This window comes from Neofelis nebulosa, chromosome 8 (genome assembly GCF_028018385.1).
Source record: "Neofelis nebulosa isolate mNeoNeb1 chromosome 8, mNeoNeb1.pri, whole genome shotgun sequence".
Classification (NCBI taxonomy): domain Eukaryota; kingdom Metazoa; phylum Chordata; class Mammalia; order Carnivora; family Felidae; genus Neofelis; species Neofelis nebulosa.
The window spans coordinates 59764424-59784272 of NC_080789.1; the positions used below are offsets into that span (position 1 = coordinate 59764424).

Here is a 19849-nt window from a genome sequence, read left to right on the forward strand (position 1 = left end):
CCTACCCCGGAAGTAATTCTGGGCGTTGTAATTATCCGGTTTTTGCGACGCTATACGCAGATATTGCCCGGGGCTAGACCACAAACCGTACTATTAAAGGTCAGAGTTGGCGGGATGCATGGGAGTTGTAGTGCGAAGGTGGCAGGCCCTTGGCTGCGACCACTTAGAACGAAAGCGGAGCTACGCCACCTGGGGACGCTCTCGGCTTATTTCTCTGACAGTCATATTACTTGGTGTGGGATTGAGAAACGGAGGACGGGAGTGGGTTGGGGAACAAAACATTTTGTTAATTCTTCCTTCCAATACGGACAAAACCCTTTGAAGGGCCGTTGGGAAGTACGTGGGTATTAGGGCTGTTTTTTATTCACTTAAAAAAAAAAATCCCTGGATCCTGTTAGCATAGTGTCAAGCGCTGTAGTAAGCGCTTTATAAATATTAACTCACTTTACCTTCAACAAACCTGTAAGGGAGGTACTATTATTATCCTCACTTTGCAGATTGAAAAACTGAGGTGTAGAGCCGTTAAAACTGAGGTTGCCGAAAAGTCACAGAGTTAGTAGGTGGTGTCCTGGCTCCATTCCACTATGCTGCCTCCCACCTAACAACAACAAAAAATGGATGCTGGTATATAGTCTGGAACAGTAACTTCAACAATTTTGATTCCACCCATAGTAGAAATATATTTTACGTTGGTACTTAATACAAACGCAAACACAAATACACAAACCTACAAAACGCAAACACAGACTTCATGAAACAGTACTTGCCTTAGGACGTAAGGTGCAATGATATGTTCTATTTTATACTTTGCTTTAATAAATGTTGACCAAGCCCCACTGAAGTGATTTCATCACTCAGTGATGAGTTTGGCCTATGGTTGAAACATACTTTCATTCATATAAGTTCCAATTACCTCTGAAGAGTCTTCAGAAAGTCTTCAGCTTTGAGCCGGAATGCTATCCATGGGCGGCCAACCACCCAGTTGTCTCCAAATATGAAAAAATTAGAGTGTCAAGTGGACCTCCCAGAATTCAGACCCAAGATGGTACAGATGGAGATCCACAATTCATTCATGACTCATTCTGGAGTCTGAACACCGGTTACTTTCTCTCAAAAGAAACCCATCGTGTTTTGTTTTGTTTTTTCTTTTCTTTCAGTTTCTTTTAATCTCTAATCCAATTTATTGGGGTTAAAATTTATTTTCTAACTTTGTTTTGGATTCAGAACAACTATATTCATGGTCTCTCCCAATTTTGAATTTGTTAGTTTTAATGAGGCACAGAAAATGATAGACTTTAGATGGAAGTGTCTTCAATTTTCACTTCAATATAGTCTCATGGAAAACAGAAGGCAGACGTTAGTGTATGGATTGGCAGTGAGATAAAACAGAAAAAAGTGCAGCGTGAAGGGGACAGAAAATAATTAAGATTTAAGAATCAAGTTAATGTTCCTATCTTGGCTTTTCTTTGGATTTTTATAACCTAGGAGTTTCAGTGGCTGCATTCCCTGGCATAAAGGTATGGACACAGACTTTGGAGTTACACACTCCTGGGTTCAAATCTGGGTTTTGACATTTATTGGCTGATGAGTCTCGGACAAGTTATTTATTCTCTTCTGGGTTTTTATTTCTTCACTAGTAATGATGGATCATTTATTTGTAGGTGGTTTCTACTATTAAATGAATACTTGGCACAGCGCTTGGCATTTATGAGATACTCAGGAAGTGGTAGATCCTATTGTTTTAATCTCTCATGTTATTGTAACTTGTATCTCCCTAGGCATGTAATGTGTTTTGCATATAGTAGGTACTCTACAAATGTTTGATGAATCTCTGCTTTGGACGGATAGGCAAGCTGGGCTTTCTCTATCCTGAAGGCACTCCTGGTAGGAAAATCTCCACTTCCCACTGTAGGTCAAAAAATCTGTTCTTCTGTGGGAACAACTTGAGCATTCTTATTTGGCTTCCTCTTAGTCTTAGACTTGTTCACCTTCAAAACGTTTAGTAGTTAGTACAATATACAGCAAGGAGGCCCCCCCTTCCTCCCAGCAGAAAGTTACAGCAAAGGAAGTCTACAAAAACAACCAAGGGTGTTAAATTACTCATGTTTATTTATAACAGACCTTCAGCCAGTACAGTACAAAACTTACAGTAGTATATCTCCGTTACACAAATATTTACTTACAATATATTACATATACAAAATGCTTTGCAATAAGTCTCAAAAGCTAGTTTAACTCCCCTTGAGAAAGGAGAAAAACTCTTTAAAAAAGGGGGTTGGAGGAAACCAAAGGAAGAGGAGGAGGTAAAAGGGTACGGTCCAAGGAGACACCAAGCATAGGCTACAAATGAAACCCTGGGAGAGAAAGAGAAGAGAGGTGGTATTGCACTTGCTTCTGTGTTTTATTTTTTTTTCTTTTTGTTCTTCATAACTTCTGATTAAAAATATATATAATATATATATATTATGTACACAAAGAAAGAAGCTGCTGGAAGTATTACAAAATCCCATCCACAGCTTGGACACTGACACAAAAAAAACAAAGGTCTGGAAAAGTGTCTATTTAGAAATTTTTTGTGTGTGGTGTTGGTTTTGAATATCAGTATAAAAGGAAAACACCTCTTTTCTCCATGTGGGTTTCAATGTGGGTTTTTTCTTTTTCTTTACTTTTTTTTTTTTTTTTTTATGCAAAAGGAGCTGGGAGAGAGCATGAGGATGTTTGAGGTTCCAGAGTTGGAAGGCTCTGGAAAGTAGGATTTTGTACCTAAGACCCTGGTTAAAGTGCAGTGATGGTCTGGAGAGAGACAGAGTGCCCTTCTCTCCCCTCCTTAGCACCTGGTCTTGCCCTTCCAGTCTCTGCTCTCATGGGCTCAGAGTATAGCCTCAGAGCATAGTCCTTCATGTTCCAGGAGGTTACAGGTGCCAGAGCTGACTGGGGGAGGGGATGGGGGCACCCTAAGGCTCTGATACCTCAGAAGGGACTAGTCCTTATGAGGTGTCACCAAGTACACAGCAGACGCAGAAGAGGTGGTGAGGGGTAAGTTTAACAGGAAGGGGCTCAATAACCAGAACAGTTGAGGAGAACCCTAGATATTAATCTCAGCTCTGCTGCCATCCTGAAACAAGGAGCCAGTTCCCTAGGGTGCTGTTGAGAAGACTCTCCCCTTATCTAGAGACCACTCTCCTTCCAGTTAACTCCCCCATCCTCTGCCCTTGGCAGCATCTGTTTATTGCTACATTGGGAGGAACAATCAACCCACAATGCCCCTTCCTGACAATCTGGTTCTCTCAGGGAGACTACATAATGGGGGAGAAAAAGGAGGAAAAAGAGGAGAAGTTTTTCTAGGGTCTCCCTTCCCATAAGAGGGTAAGGTAGACTCTTCTTAGAGCCCTTTGGAGCCCCAATCCCAGGGTCTGTTCCTTAGCCAACCCTTCACCATCCCCCTAAATTATCCCTGATAGGGAGTGAGAAAAGTAGGAGGCAAAAGAGCCAATAAGGAAAGGACATATGGAAAGAAAGATGGAAGGGAAGAGAAAAGGAGAGAGAGAGAGGACCAAGCGTTACAACTTGTGAGGTGTTGTGTTTGGTTTTTACTTTCTTTTTTTTCTTTTTTTCTTTAAATATAGAAAAACAGCCTTTGGTTTGAATCTCAAGGAAGCAGAGAATGGGATAGCTGTGGCCTGGGGGCAGAAAACGCTTGTAGAAAGAGACCTCCACTTGCAGTAGAGCTATCTCCTCCTGCCCCCTTCTCACTAACTAGGTTACCCAAAAAGCCAGGGGGTCTCTGCTGTAGCCAGGAGGAGAGTGCCCCCTCCTGCCCTACATCTGGGAACTGAGTATAGAAGGGGGCAGTAAAGGATGACCCCCAGTTCAGTTGTGTCCATCCCATTCTTGCCGGGACAAGAATGGAATAAGGTGAGGGGCAAATGCCCTTCCTCATCCTGGGATAATTTTTTGGTTATACTGAAAATTAGAAGAGAGAAAAGAGACACCCTTTTCTCCCTGCCACTGATCTTAAGAACAGGGCCCAGAAGCCTGGGAATGAGGGTGAATCTTGCAGGGGGTTGCGGGGAGAAGAAGAAGGCAGCATGACTGAGGGGTTGAGATGCCCCTTGTCATCAGGCAGCAACCCACTAGTTTCTCATAGGACAAGGACTGTAGGAGCCCCTGAGAGCCTAGGAAGGTCACTAGAGTGAAGAAGTTTAGAGGTGGAAGAGAAAGAGAAGAATTTTAAACCACCCCCTTCCCATGCCCTGGTTCCCAGTTAGGCACCTGTGGCTCCCAACGTGTCAGAGACAGGATTGCAGACCTAGCCTTGGCCCCTGAGAATATAAAATTGGGGCACTCCAAGGAGAGAAAAACCACCACTGAGTAGACGAGGAGGTTGAAGAGAGTAGCTGTGTTGGGGGTTGTTTGAGGAGAGAAGAGATAGATCACATCCCAGAGGGAGATTCCCGAATGTGGGCTTTGGGGAACTCACGTTACTAGGGGAACATCAAGAGGACCCTCAGTCCCACAGTGCCTGGGGAGAATTTCTTCAGCCCCTCCTACTTCCAAATGAGGAAAGCTTCATTTTTTCAAGCATAGTGCAAGCTGCCTAAAGTGAGAGGGCACAAGAGGTATGGAGTACCAGGTTGGAGGGTCCCAGAGAGGAGATATAATGCCACAGAGCAAACGGAGGGCCAGAGGGAGCTATCAGCATCAAAACTGAAGAATCAGATAAAGCAAAAGGTGAGGACTTAACACAAGAAGCTCAGAACTCTTAGGACTAAGAGGAGCTTCCTACCCCTAGGGCTGTTAGAGAAAGCTGGATCAAAGAAAAAAAAAAAATGAGGTCTAAAGTGGAAAGGGACTGTGGGCAGGAGGGTGGGGGGAGTGGCAAGCGACTGATACAAGTTAAGAGAAAAAAGCAAAAGAAACATCCACAAATTGTATTAATAAATAACTCTGAATATGCTGGGATGAGAGGAGAAGAGGAAAAGGAGAAATGTAAGCAAAAAAGCCTGTTTCATCACAATGCTTAAATCAGTCAGGGTAGAGGAGAATAGGTGAAGAGGGGTCAGGGTCAAGTATGAAGTCAGGTAGCCAGTGGTGGGGGCTACCGAGCAAAACTCCTTGGGATGTAGTGGGGACAGAGCTAGACTCGTGTAGGCAGGGCAGTGGAGTGGCGGACTGAGGGGAGGGCAGCAGGTGGCTAGCCCACCTTGTGCTCCCCCCGGACAATGTGAGAAGAGAATTCGTACCGGTCCTGGCTGTGGTAACCACAGATGTTACACTCGAAAGGGTCTCTGAAGCCATGGCAGCCCATGTGGATGGTGAACATGACATGGTCCAGAAAAAGGATTCGGCAGTGCTCACACTTGAAGGCTTTCACGGGCTCACCACTCTCGCCCACCACCCGGAGCACTTCCTTGGAGGGGCCTGGGGTGCCCCGTAGTAACCCCTCCTGCGGCTTGGGGTCCTCTTTGGCGTAGGCAGGACTGGGCCGGCCCACCACAATGGTGGGAGGTGGCTGGGGTGGGGGACCCTGAGGGAGGGATACCACCCCCCCAACCCGATCTTCGTGGTTGCTCTCTGTATCTGTGGAGTCCTGGCAGCCATTGCTGGGGGATGCCCCAGGGTCGGTCAGGGGGCCTCGGGCCCGGTAGAGGAGGGGACCCCCATCGGCCAGGTCCTCGGGTCCCTCACCTGCTTCTCGGGACCCTGGAAGCTCCAGTCGGCCGGGGAGGGGCTGCATCTGGGTGTAGACAGAACTGATGACGGGTGTGAGTTCTGAGATGCAATTGGTAGGTGGAAGGCGGAGGGGACGCAGATGCTCTGCCCCCACAAAGGCCAGAGAACCTCCAAAGCCAGGCTCCAGGCCATGATGTGCTACCAACTCCACATCCTTCTCATAGCCACCCGAGTTCACATCATAGGGGATGTCTGAGAGGCTGAAACGCATCTGCTTTTCACCTGTGGAGAAGAGGACCTCAGCAGAGCTGGGTTTGGAGAATTCCCAAGCTCCTCCAGGATTACTTCTTTGTTTTCTTACCATGGGGATGGCTGTAATATTATTTACCACCCCTCATTTACTTCCCTCAAGGTCAGGTCCTCTTTGGGGCCACTCCCCAACTCCAGGCTATAATCTTAGGGAAGGACTCAGTCCCAGCCCACTGATCTTTAAAACTTCCTTCATTACTCTTTATAAAGCTAGAGAGTGAACAAGGCCATCAAGGCCAGATGGGTGGACCCCACACTCACACCTCCTCCCTCTGACACTAAGAGTCATTCTCTCAGTTCCCACAGGCTGAAGTCCTTGCTATTCTCAAAACCTGGAAGAACCTGAGCTCCCTGACCCCTTCCTCTTACAACTACCACGAGACCCCTCAACACTGACCCCTCTCCACCCTCCTGAGGTACCTTCTCCCTCTTCACTCCCCTCCTGTTCTCTGGGGATGTTTTCTGAGCACCAGAGACTACCAGACCGCTTTTCCAAATCAAATCTCCAGACCTAGCTGGTCAAATGGCTACCAGAGCTCAGATTTAGATGAGCTGTGGCTTAAAGCTGATGTCTTCTCTCCAACAGGATTCTTACCTACGAACTTCTGGGGGGTGGAACGCTTGCGTTTGGTGAGGCTGTTGGCCAGCCGATCAATGAAGGTTGGCCGCTCAGAGGATGAGTGCAACATGGAGTCTGGCACCATCTCCAGGTCACGTATCTCATCACCTGGGGGGAAGGAGGTGGAGACAAGTAATAGCTGAATGGGGGTAGCATTAGCCCAGCAGCCTTTGCCTGGAGAAAATCAGCAGGTCGGTAGCCAAGGAAGGTCATACCCGATACCTGGAAAACTAGGTTCTGCTCACTCCCCGCCCATCCAGAGCTCATCCTAGCAACATTTCAAGTAACTTAAGGACAATTATGTACATGTGACCCTTGATTTTATACTTCCTTGTGTTTTCTCTCTCCCATTACACTGAGGACATAGATCAAATCCTCTCTGACCCCTGGATCTCCCTGCAGCACCTACCACAGGGCTTTGCACCGACTGGAGGGCTTGGCAGATTTACTGAGGTAACTGTCCTTTTCCCACAGTCGCATCCCTTTGTGAAGAGGGGGTAGATGCTGGAATCATCCTGGTCCTGCACTCCCTCTGACCCAGCCCTCAACTCCCCCACAGGCCTGCCTACAGCCCTACCTGCTTGGCCAGCCAGAGCTTGGGCTTCAGTGCTGAGACTCTGTAGGTAGTTGTGGCACCGCTCTTTGTGCTCCTCCAGGGTACTCTGCTGTTTGTAGCTCCGGCCACAGTAGTTACACTTGTAGGGCTTGCCCACCGTGGGAGAGGAGACTGTGGAGGAGACAGGAGACGGATGGCATGAGTTACTTCTCCCTGTACCCTGGCTCTACAAAACCATCCAGGAGCAAAGGCTCATGGGCTTGAGGAGGAAGGGATGTCGCTCAGGTGAGTTGGGCTTGTCTTTCCTTCCCTGACTCCAGCTGCAAGCATGGACAGATAACCAAACTGTGGAGAAGAGGGCCAGTGCGCAGCTATGGGAGGACAGAGGCGAGCCAGGTCATATAGCTTTGGACAGCTGGTGGGCCTCACGATGGCCAAACTGCTGCTAAAAACGGAAGGGAGGACCCAGGGACTTTGTAGGGGATCGGCCCTGGCAGGCAGGCTGGCCCCACCCCAGGGTCTCAGATTCTGGGGCCCAGACTGTGGTTTAACCTTTCCATGTGGCAAGCGGGTGTAAGTGCTGTTTATCAGACAAGGGGATTTTTTGCTTATGAGTTATCTGCTTCGGTTTGAGGGAAATTGGTGACCTGGGGTGACAGAAATGAGAGCCCTTAGATCTGTCAATGGGGGGAGGGACAGTTCTCACTGACCTTTACTTATACTTTTACCTCCATCCTTAGCCTAGTTTTACTGCTTTTCTTCCTCTTTCTTTCTTTCTTTCTTTCTTTCTTTCTTTCTTTCTTTCTTTCTTTCTTTCTTTCTTTCTTTCTTTTTCTTTCCTTCCTTCCTTCCTCCCTCCCTCCCTCCCTCTTCCCCCTCTCTTTCTTTCTTTCTCCCTTCCTCCCTCTGCCCCCCCACCCTCCCTTTCCCCCTCTCTTTCTTTCTTCCTTCCTCCCTCCCTCCCTCCCTCCCTTCCTCTCTCCCTCTCTCTCTCTCTCCCTCTCTTTCTTTCTTCCTTTCTTTCAGATTTTATTTTTAAGTAATCTGGGGCTAGAACTTACAGCCCCAAGATCAAGAGTCACATGCTTCACCAGCTGAGCCAGCCAGGCACCTCTACTGCTTATTTTTCTGTCTCTCTACACTGAGATACCAAGAGAGCCCCAGAACAACTATCACTGATAGAGAAATTCCGAGAAGAGAAAAAGAATAAAAGGACAGAGAGGAGAATAAAGGAGATGAGTAAAAGGAAGAGAAACAACAACTTTGAGGGCCTTTAAAAATTTTTTCAAAATAAAGAACAAGTTATAAAGATTTTTTCTGGGGTGTCTGGCTGGCTTAATTGGGAGCGCATGCGACCCTTCATCTCAGTGTTGTGAGTTCAAGCCTCATGGTGACTGTACAGATTACTTAAAGAAAAAAAAGAAGATTTTGTTTCTACTGAAGAAGTCAGGAAAACTGAGATGGACACTTCATTTAAAGACAACTTTTGAGAGATGATATTTGTGACAGGAGAAGGAAAGTGAGAGAAACAAGGTACTGTATATTTTATTTTATGTATCTTGCTACTATTGAGCAGGAAGATAGGAGGTGTCTCCAGGAGGCTGGTAATACTAGCCACGCGGCCCTTACACACACACACACACACACACACACACACACACACACACACCCATAAACTGGGCCTTGATTCAATCAGTCTAATGCCATTTTGACCTTGCTCTGTAAATCCTAGTATTTGGGAGATGAGGTGAATGCCATGGTCCCTGTCCACTCAAGACTTTGGGGGAAATGGTTTAACATCTGGGAGAGGAGCCCCTTTTTTCATTATAGTGTGGGTTATAACAGAAAGCATATCACAGAGATGGGACCCAGTGGTATACCTGTGTCTAATTCTGTCCCTAGTAAGTCTCCTACAGAACAACATCCAAAATTTACCCAGCTGGCCTCATTGCTATTGGTTCAAGAATTCTAGGGAGAAGCCATCCTTGTTCCAAACCAGCAGGGGGAGCCGCCCCTTTTCTGAGGAAAAGGAGTAGGATTCTTTGACACAGAACATTTATAGGGGTCCAGGAAGGCTGCAGGATAGCTCTGTGACCAGCAAATCTTTTTTTTTTTCTTCCTTTCTTTCTCCCCCAGAGTTTCAGTATCCTTGTCAGCAAAACAAGGATAATGCCATCTACCTTAGAGTCGTTATGAGGATCACATGAAAAGACAAGCAAAATGCTTTGTGGATTATAAAGCCTGAATCAACGATGACCTTTCTCCCTGTTTCTCTACTCACCTCCAAGGTGAGAGAACCTAGAACACGGTAGGTGGCTGGGAAAAGGGTGATGAGGTGATTGCTCTGTCCCCTTACATCCTGGTCTGAGAGAGTTTAGGAAAAGAGAAAAATAGCAAGGAACATTTCCAAGGACAAATCCTACTAATTTTTTCCCTCTGCCCTTCTTCCAGCCTTTCCCCACTCTTGAGCTCCTCCTTCCTGCCAGCATGACTCCCGGCCTCTTCACAAGGCCAAGTCAAAAACTTAAAATTTAGTAAGATGCTTCAAAAGTGCTATCTGTCCAGCTGATTCAGACAGATGTTGACTCAAACAGTCTTGGCTGGGGTAGGAAACCCGGGTAGTCTGGTTCACTGGCACTGATCCAAACACTACCCTGTAGACACCCTCATGACTTGTTCTTGCCTCTGGGAAGGTGACAACCTCTTGGGATGGGGAACAGAGGTTTTTCCTAGGCTACCTTTCTCCCAGTTTGGAGGACCACGGCTATTTTCAGGAACCAGTAGGAAGTAAAGGAGAGGACAGACAGTGGTTGTCCGAGACATCTGGTATTCTGGAGGGAGGTGATGATGGTGATGAGTGTGGGGCCTCGAGCACAGGGGAGTATGAGGAAGGGTTTTCCTGATGCTTAGAAGTATGTGTGTGTGTGGGGGGGTGACAAGGCACAGATGGTTCTGGCATTAGCACGAAACTTTAAAAAACAAAGGGCGAGTGACTGTTAAGAGCCAAGAAAATCACCCCTGCTCCTTTTGCTCCAAGTCACAGTGTGGCAGATGTAAAATACCTCACCAAAGAGTCCCCCAAATTCCCCATGGGGCCCTGCTGCCCAGAGGAGGGGTGAGAGAGGCAGGGCCCTATCTGCTCTGTGAGTGCTCTGCCCTCCTCAGTGACAGACACTGTAACTCCCCAAATGTCAGAGAGGTCACTGAGCTCTATTTTCTGGGTGTACTGAGGTCCCACTCTTCCTTCCCCCTAAATAGGTAACTGACCCGAGTGTGTCCGGAGGTGGCCAGTGAGAGCATCGCGCCGGCGGCAGGCGTAGTTACAGAAGGGACATTTGAAAGGCTTCTCCCCAGAGTGAAGTTTGATGTGGCGCAGCAGGTTCCCCTTCTGGGTGAAGGAGGCGCCACACTGGTTGCAGTGGAAGGGCCTTTCACCTGCAAGAGAAAGAACAGATCTCTGAGGACTGCATGTGAGGAATTTTGAAGGCTGAACCTCTTCTGTCACCCTCTGCCCCACCCTGCCTAAGGGACGGTGCTCAGAACAATTACTGAGAGGCAGAGCTGTGGCACGCACAGGAAATTCCTGCTTTCTAAAGATTCTCTTGGGAAGAGCCTTACCCTGGGAAGGTGTGGATCAGGATGAATGGCAGGGCAAAGGGCACCAGGCCTGGAACTCTGGGCCAAAAGATCATTAACCCAAAACTGAGCCTTATAAGACCCACTCTGCCCCTGGAGCCCAAAGGCTGAGAAAGCTGAGAAGAGGCTTTTGTTTTCCTTTTCTTTGTTTGTGTATGTTTGTTTGTCTAAATCAACAGGGCCCAAACAGGGTCCTACCCCTGTTGGGCTGTAGGATTCATCCTGAGGCTACATCTACCTCTCCCTCACCTCCTGAGAAAAATACCAGCTTTTCTTTATAACAACAGCTGATGAGAGTGCCAAAGAAGTACAGTGTGGAGGGAATCGAAACGCCATCCCCCCTTTCTTTCATTGGCTAGAAAATGTGCTGGGAGAGACTCTTCCCTTTCTGAGGCTGTCCCACTGCATTGTGGGCCTCTGCCTTTCCAGCCTACCCTGGGAGCTCCTCCTCAACCCCCTGGCTTACTCACCCGTGTGGCTGCGCTTATGCACCATGAGCACATTGGGTCCGATACAGACCATGCCGCAGACATCACATTTGAGCTTGCCATTGGGCAGCCGGATGCCCCCGGGGGAGTGAGGCTCTGGCCCACTTCCATCACAGTAGCCCAGGGGCTCTGACAACGAGTCTTCCACGATCACACTGTCGTCCTTTTCTAGGAGCCGCTCATCTGGCCCCAGCAGTCTGCTCGACTCCTCATCGCTGTACATCTCCACCTTGATGGAGTTGGCTGAAGGGTGGGATGGTGTTTAGGACAGAGACAGGCAAAGGGGGAACCTGCCCGCAGACCAGAATGTCACTCCCAATGTCCAGAAGGCTTTCTCCCGGCCCTGAGACACGTGGGCTTTAAAAGTGGCCAATACCCTCGGTATCCTTGGTGGTGATATGGCACTCCTGCTGGGACCTGAAACAACCTTTTCCTTCTATCTCACCACCCAGGCAAATAGGCTTCAAGAGAAAGAAGTTGGGGTACATTGGATGTCTTCTGTCCCACTGGGGAGAGGAGGAGGCTAAGGAGAGCCTTTTTCTCCACTCTCTTGTCATAAAGAAAGACGTCTGGCTTGGCCCTGGGCAGGAAGCCAGCAAGTAACAGTGGCGGGAAAATGGTCCTAGGAAGACCAAAGAGACGGCAGGCTAAAGAGAGAGCAAAACTGGAAGACAGACATGCCTCACATTATCCTCCCTCCCCATAAGAGTGAACCCCCTCTACTCCCCTCCATTAAAATCTGGAGAGGGGGATGAAGGAGGGAGGAGCCACTGAGGAGTAAGCTTTGGCTCTAGCTCTGACCTACATTGCTGGCTATTCCAACCATTTAGAGAATGTCACAGATCTAGGGCCAGCTAGAAGAGGCAGTAATGGGGACCCTGTCCGGGCAGGAGAATGGGGGTGGGGCTGGGTTGGTGGTGATGAGGAGATCCCTCTCATCTCTGTTTCCTGTCTGACTCTAGCTTGTGACCATTCCTATGTCCTTGCTTGTCCAACTCCAGGGTTTCTCTTTGGAGACTTTAGCTTAATCCCACCCGTGCTTCTTTTAATTCTACCCTTATCTGGGAGAGACCACTCTCCTTCCAGAAGTCAGAAGGACCCTAGATGCTGAACTCCTTAGTGTTTTAGAGGCTGTATGCAGGAAACCAGAGGGAGGCAGCAATGGGGAAATGGCTGCCAGTGGAGGGTGAACTGAGGGCCAAACACAAACAGGGTGCCTAGCGCCAGGGCAGGGCAGGAGATTGCACTTACCACTGAGGGAGCGGCTGGGAGAAGAGTGCTGGCTGTTGGGGGTGCTCACCGAGGGCCCCACCGGGGCCCCAAGGAACTCCTTCTCCAGAGATGAGTCCCCGCTACCTTGGAGGAGAGAATAAGAGGACAGGTGAAGCTGCAGCCGGGCCTTTTACTGTCCATTGCCTCACCTTTTCAAAATTCTGTTATGCTTTGCAAACACTCATCTTGTAGCCATGTACAAGGCAGTGTTATACGTTCAGCACCATACCTTGTGATGAAGTTTTGGGGTGATGGTGGGGTGGTCCAGAGCTGACGGCCAAGAAAGAATTCTTGAAGATGTCTTTGGTGCAAAAAGGTGATTTTATGAAAGCACGGGGACAGGACCCGTGGGCAGGAAGAGCTGCACTGGGGTTGCTACGGGTAACTGATTATATACCCTCAGATTGGGAGGGGGTTAGGGACAGAGTAAGTCTCCAAGGAATTTTGGAAGCAAGCTTTCCAGGACTTCAAGGGGCCAGCTACTGTTAGGAAAATGCCATTTATTACCATTTAGTAAAATCTCAATCATGAGACCCTTCAGATGTATATCAGAGGACCATAAGCTTGGGGTATGATTGCCAGCATATATCTTGGGGGAGTTGAGATAAAGGAAGTTTCCAAAGGAATTTTTATATGTTAAAGTAGACTTACAGGATCCTGGGGGTTGGGATAATTTTAAGCTAAGATTCTCTTTTGCCCATAGCAAAGTGTCATCATCGAGGCAGCTGAGCTCTAGAGGAAGGTCACTCTGCCTGTTTCAAGGACTTGTCAATGGGCTGTAGGCAGTAAGGGAATTTAATTTTTCATTTGCCTTTGTTTCCCACATCACCATGGTAAGCACTTAAGCCCCTTTCCTTTGTTCTTGGGTAGCCAGGAGTGTCTGAGGAATAGCACATATATTCCACCTCGGGTGGGGGGGAGTGGCCCAGGAGGCTAGCTTGTACTTTGTCCTCAGCTTAACTTATGCTCCCTCATCACCTTGTGCCCTTGTCAGCCTGGTGCCCAGTGCTGACTTCTGCAAGCTCAGTGGCTGCATCTTGTTCACCCTACCTTTTTCTAGGCCTGAGGGGAAGAGCATCACTGCCTGACATCTACAGGAAGGAAGGCTGAGGCTGGGCGGGCCAGGGTGGAGAGGAAAATGGGGGCCTCAAAAGGGAGGTGGTTCAGGACAGATGCTCTTCCCTATTGTTCCTCTCCGGAGCCCCCAGCACCCAGGTTCGGGATCTGTAGGAAGGGCAGCTGGAATTGTCCCTGAGTCTAATGATAATAAAAGTGATCATAATGACAGCTGCTAACACTTATGAGTGTTATTGAGTGCTTATTTTGTGCCAGGTATTGTTCTGTGCACTTTATGTGAACAACCCTGTTGAAGCAGGTGCCAATATTGTCTTAATTTTTCAGATGAGAAAACTGAAGCACAAAAGAGGCTGTGTTACTTGTCCAAGGTGACATAGCTGGTAGTGGTGGAACCCGGATGGAACATAAACAGTAAGCACTCATGTCCTTAGCCACCCTCTACACAGCCAGTTGAGAGTCATTGTTTCAGCAGAGGAGAGTTGGGCCCATTAGATCTTCTCTTCTGAAATCAGTAAAAATTTGACTACTCTAGAAAGCCTCCAATCTGATATGATTCCAAATACCTAAATACTACTTGATGTTCCCTTGACAGTGACATAAGTTTATTCTCAATATATTCATTGTTAACTTGTTGATAAATTGCTTTGTAAAAATGAGTTTTGAGAGTTTGGTTATGTCTTTAAAAATTAGTTAACATATCTGAAGATATGAATCATGTCTTTAAAAAAAAAAAATCCCTCCTCCCCGCAATCTTTTGCACAAATTTATAGGTAAAAAAATCCACAAAAACAAACAAACAAAAAAAACATACAAGTAGGTAAACACACACAGAAACACAGACATATATCACACATGTAGATACACATAAAGAGAACATACCTACAGGGGTAAACACACCCATAGCCTTCTACATTATCTGCTAACATGAACATGCATGGATGCGTACACACAAGCCTAAATATGGAAGAGAGAGAGAGAGAGAGAGAGAGAGAGAGAGAGAGAGAGAGAGACAAACCCTAAAATTCATCCCTAAAGTCCACCTATTAGTACTTTACCCAATTTCCCAGCTATGTACATACTTACTTTCACAAAATAAAGATTCCATTATAAAATGGTTGGAGTCTTGGGCCTGAGGCAAGAAATCCGGAACACACCCTCCTGAGGGATCCCTCTCCAGCTTGGTCAGTGGGAAGAAAACAACCACTCAGGACTTTGGGACCATTTCCCATTCATATCCTCTTCTAAAAGTCCCATTTCCCCCATTCTATCCCATCAAAGCCTGAGGAAAATTTGTTCACTATCTATAGAAAATGCCTTATGGCATTTTCAGTTTTCCCAGCTGGGGCTTTTTAGATGAACCATGGTTATCTAGAAAAGTTGCCCAAGTCAGAACCACACGCATATCATCAAAGTAAGCATCTCAGGAGTTGTGGGTTGAGACGTGTAGACTCAGACCCAGTTTTACAATACGTCCTTTAACAGAGTGTAGGGTTTACTATGGTTAAAAGGGCTAAAAGGAGTGTCTCCTTGTTCCTTTTCAGACATTAGTGCTAACTTGCCCTAAATCACTTGATTTTTGTAATGGGGGAAGAACTGAGCTCTGGGCCCTGGTGCTGAGCCCTGGACCCTAAAACAATGAGTGAACTTGCTGGAAATCCATCTCTAGTCCCAGCCTACTGGGCTTGACATATGGGGAAAATATGCTTAAAGGAATATTTAGGGACATTAAGAGGAAAATATCCTTTGTCCCTTCCTTATTAAGGCCTGGGAACAGGAGGAAGAGTAGGTGCCTCCACAGTCACACCGTTAGTCTGAGTGGGTCTTAGATGCCATTGCCCTCCCTAGGATAAAGGTAAGAGGGAAAACAGGTTCAAGTCTACTTTTGTGGCACTAATACGTAAAAATGAATCTGTTTTAGGGGTCAGAAAGTCTTTATGGGGACCCTGGGATTTTGAGTTCTAGCCGGAGGGTGAAGGGGACTAGAGTCAGATTTAGGAAGTTCAGCAGTTCCTCTGTCAGTTCCAGAAACCCCAGTGAGGGAACTTCAAATGCCTGGGACTCCCAAGAAACCCCAGACTGTCAAAGCCAAGAATTAAGGCCACTCTCAGGTCTCAGATAAATTTTCTTGGTCAAAGTCATCATAGATTGGCTGAACCCCCAGAGGGCAAAGCCAAATCATGTGGTTGACATCAGAGGAACAAGGAGGCGGGTATGGGGCAGAAAAACAGGAGGGAGAGAGAGGAAATGGGGCAAGGTCCCACCAGCTAAATGTGTTTCACATGCTGAAGGAGACAAGCCCTCCACTCCTGCTGCCCTTCCTCGATCCCTTCAAAGAGTGGTTGCCTCTAGGGAACAGCCATGAGGTCTAAGAACCTCTACACTTATCAGCAAGGAATCTTATCCTAACTGCTTTCCCTGTCTTGACCATGGGCTCCAGGGTGGCAGGATGCTAGCCTGCTAGCCTGCTAGCAGGGAACAGTGGGTACAGGAGCAAAGAAAGACGCCCATCCCCAGCTCTATTGTGGGGAAGAGGCTGAGGGCCCTCGGATCTCTCTGTTCGAGGCTGAGGCTTCTGCTGCCAAGGCTCCTCTTTACCTAGATTCTATTACCCATTCCCACCCAGGCCTGTCTCGGCATTTCACCCAGGGCAGCTCTACATCTGTCCCCAAGGCCTAATCAAGATGTCACCACAATCTCCCACTGTCCAAGTCGCAGTCTTTGCTTAGCAACACCAAACACCCTTCCCATCCTCCGCAAGTGTAAGGAGGAACGCCCCCTCCCCCGCCACACACACACACACACACACACACACACACACACACAGCCCCCATCCTTTCCCTCTCCTCAGGCTTGGGAGTTGTTACTGAATTGGCTCCCTAGCCCCGGCACCCCCCTTCCCCCTCCACTAGCCACCTTCTGCCTGAACTTACATTATCCTTCCCTTGCCGGTGAGACCCTGGGGTGCGAACGCGGCCGCCGCCTTGGAAACGGCGAGGGAGTGCGGGTGGTGTGTGCATGTCTGCGTCTCGGTGGCAGGCAGGGGTGAGCCCAGCCACTCACCTTCCAGGAAGCGTGGATTCCTGGAAGTGAGGGGAACCGCCGTCATTTCGCAGGCAGCGGCACGGTGAGCAGGGGCCCACGGCTGCAGCCAACAAGAAGAGCTCAGCCCAGGGTGTATGTGTGTGAGTGTGTGTGTGTGTGTGTGTGTGTGAGAGAGAGAGAGAGAGAGAGAGAGAGAGAGAGAGAGAGAGAGAGAGAGGCAGAGAGAGAGAGGCAGAGGGAGAGAGGGAGAGAGAGGGAGAGAGGGAGAGAGAGGGAGAGAGGGAGAGAGAGAGCAAGCGAGAGCACGCTTGGATGTGCTTGGGGAGGGGGCTGGAGAGAATGTATATGTGTGTCTGGTGGGGAGGATGCTAGGCTACAGCATCCCTTTCCCAAGCCAGTAAAGGGGTGGGGGTGGGGGGTGTGCACAGGGAGGGGGAGGCAGATGCCGTTGCCCTCGTGCCCAGCAGACAAAGAGGAACTGCACAACAAATGCCTGAGAGAGGCAAGAGTGTGTGCAAGAGAGAGAGAGAGAGAGAGAGAGATGGATGGGCCCTCAGGGTGGGAGGGAGAAAGGGGGGCCCCCAGGGAAGGCCCAATCCTCTGCCAGCTGGGGAAGCCAAGGCCCCAGAGGTCATGGGGCCCAGGACATGGGGCAGCTTCAAGGCTCTCAGATCGTCAGAAAGCCCCTCCCCCACTAAACTCAGGCACTCAGATTCCCTCTTTTCCCTCCTCCTCCAGGAGGGAGGTTGCTCTTTAGATCTGGGGACTGACAGCCCCCTCCTTCCCAGCAGCAAGAAGGCCCAGCAGTCTGGTCTCAGGCTAGTGTTGCTCTGTGGCCCTGAGGCTTTTCAGATCCTAGGCAAAATCCTGGTATCTTCTCCCCACCTCCACTCCCCTCCCTCCTGTGCCCCTGGGGCCTGGGCAGCCAACAGCCCTGGATGAATCCGCCTTCTATCAAGACAAGGCCTCTGCTCCCTTCCCTTCCAGAGGAGCTGCTCACTGACGTGCTGACCTACTTTGGAGACTAGATTTTCTGATTCCAAGAATTTGGGGGTGGGAGGGGCTGTGAAACTTTGGGCTGCCTACCCCTGGATCCCTTTCGAAGGTTCCCTTAAACAGTTCACAGTCCCAGAAAACTTGTGAAAAGCACTGCTCAGTCAATTAATTGCATGAGCTGGGTTTGAGCAACTCAGTTTCCCCTGAAAGACAGGGAATGGAGGTGGGGAGAAAATCTGTGTGGTAAGTTAGTGGATCCCTTCTCTTCCCTCTCTCCCTCAGGAGGGACTGACTTGCACCTTTAGAAAGAGACAAAGGGAGAGAAGATGGATTTTCTGAATCAGGATCTGTGAGGTGGGAAAATCTCTTTAAAGAACAGGAGAGATACTCCCTTCATCAAGTGGCCAGGTGAGGGAAGGCCACCTGGTATGAAGACAGAAGAGCTGTGATGACCTTGAAGGGCCAAAGTGTGCTTTAGGAGGGGTCTACACAGCAGCCTTTCCCACTGCTTGCATATTGGCCCAGGAGAGATGGGTCATTTAGAGACTCTCAGATGCCCCTCAAATGGACTGTCTCAGCCATACCCATTCCTGCGGGGGCTACTTTTCAGAACTAATGTTAGCCTTGGCTTTCCTTTTTCTTTCTCTTTAAGGTGGCTGCTGGCACCTAGAATTCTCGAAACACAGATGAGGGGTTTCTGGCCTCTACTTCCATTCAAAAACTATGCTGTGCAGAGGCTTCTCTTGTCTAGGAAATGTCAACCCGCTGAAAGCGGGGAAAATTTGGTTTCATAGCACAGTGAAGCAACCACCCTAGGGGCTTTCCTCTAATATCCAGCATTCTCCAGAGACAGAGCTCCATGGGATATTTCCCCAGCCACTTTCTCAGTTTCTCATTTACCTACATTAGGGCAGGGACTGGTTTTTATCTGAGTGTTCCCCAGCAATAAAACAGCGTCCTGAGTGTGGTTGTTGCTCAGTAGTGGTTTTCTGAGTAGGCCTAACTGAGCAGGAGATAGAAGGACTGGGTGGTTCCTCAGAAGGGCCATGATTTTAGTTCCAACAAAATCTCTTTCAATTAAATCAGTCCACTTGATCCCTGTCACTGTGTCCAGCGTGTGGCAGGTATCGAATGCCTTAATCCATTCCAACTCCTTCCCCCTTAAAGAAGAAAGGGGTCAGAGTCAATGTCTTACCTTATGTTACCCACGTGCTGCCAATGACTCTTATATGTGTGTCTGACCCACCTAGCTATCATCTTTGAATGTACCCATAATTCCATTGATCCCACTTCAGGGTATAAAAAATAAAATGCTATGGGTCATTTCTACAATGGTGCCTGGATTTCTGATGGGCATACTCATCATGTCAAAACCCAAATCTGGCTCCCCTTATCTCTTATAATCATTCCCTGCCCTGACATTCTAATGATCCAAAAAAGGAGTCCTTGCGTCTTAGAGACAAACTCTGTCTTAGGCCCTTTTCTGCACCTTCAGAGAGGGGGCCAGATAAAATTCCGCATTTTTTTTTCACCTTGTTGTTAAACTCTGAGAGGACCCTGATTACTCTCATATCTCTAAAAGCCGTTTGTAGTATAAGCAGTAATCTCTTCTGCCTCAGTAAGAGTATTTGGCAGGTATGAAAAGCCATAGCATGTTATGACCATGACAAAGGACTGGGGGAAATGAGAAGTGGGCTCTATATCGCTCCTTCAAAGGCTCTTCGTTGTTGGCCCACTGGCTGAATTCAGCCCATAGATAAGTTTGGCTTGCTCCATGGAACATTTTTTAAAAATATTGAGTCATTATTCTAAAATGGAGACATTTCACATAAAATATGGATTTCTGAATTCTGTTGAAAAATTGGAAGTTTTGGCCACACCAGATACACATTCTGGCATGGCAGTAACTGGTGGACACCGAGGAGCAGTTGCTCCTTGAGGTAGGACATGTGTTCTCTGTCCATGACAGTCCCCACATTCTCTTCGGCTCATTATCCCAACCCAGTTCACTCATTTACATACCCAACTGGCTCCTGCAGGCCTCTGAGGTTTGAAACGCTGCTCCACTGTCTACCTGGCTGGGATAGAATATCCTGTTTGGCTGGTGACCTCAGAGAACAGGAGAAGGAATCACATCTTCCTTCAATCTCTTTACTTTTAAATCATTCCTCTCTATTAGTC

The 19849-nt window shown here is 48.1% G+C and overlaps 1 protein-coding gene and 1 long non-coding RNA gene across 9 annotated transcripts in view; one reads left to right on the forward strand and one right to left on the reverse strand.

The window, feature by feature from the left end:
• LOC131519410 (uncharacterized) overlaps nt 1-19849 on the forward strand; it is a 25922-nt gene continuing 6073 nt past the window's right edge. The window contains exons 1-5 of one of the 2 annotated variants that reach the window (XR_009265615.1): nt 1-99; nt 6569-7442; nt 8184-8690; nt 9294-9445; nt 10416-14041. This is a non-coding gene — a long non-coding RNA (uncharacterized LOC131519410). Of the gene's footprint in view, nt 100-6568; nt 7443-8183; nt 8691-9293; nt 9446-10415; nt 14287-19849 lie in introns of those variants that run through there. The other variant, XR_009265614.1, reaches the window with a different exon arrangement.
• The window catches only part of IKZF4 (IKAROS family zinc finger 4), a 26397-nt gene continuing 8635 nt past the window's right edge, over nt 2088-19849 (reverse strand). For 3 of the 7 annotated variants that reach the window (XM_058742423.1, XM_058742421.1, XM_058742422.1), the window contains 6 exons: nt 12533-12637; nt 11264-11524; nt 10425-10592; nt 7179-7328; nt 6578-6709; nt 2088-5955 (listed from right to left, as the gene is read on the reverse strand). In XM_058742423.1, coding sequence (XP_058598406.1) covers nt 5195-5955; nt 6578-6709; nt 7179-7328; nt 10425-10592; nt 11264-11524; nt 12533-12637 — 1577 coding nt within the window. In that variant the 3' untranslated portion in view covers nt 2088-5194. Of the gene's footprint in view, nt 5956-6577; nt 6710-7178; nt 7329-10424; nt 10593-11263; nt 11525-12532; nt 12638-14713; nt 14808-16560; nt 16711-19849 lie in introns of all 7 variants that reach the window. The other 4 variants (XM_058742417.1, XM_058742418.1, XM_058742420.1 and 1 more) reach the window with 2 other exon arrangements.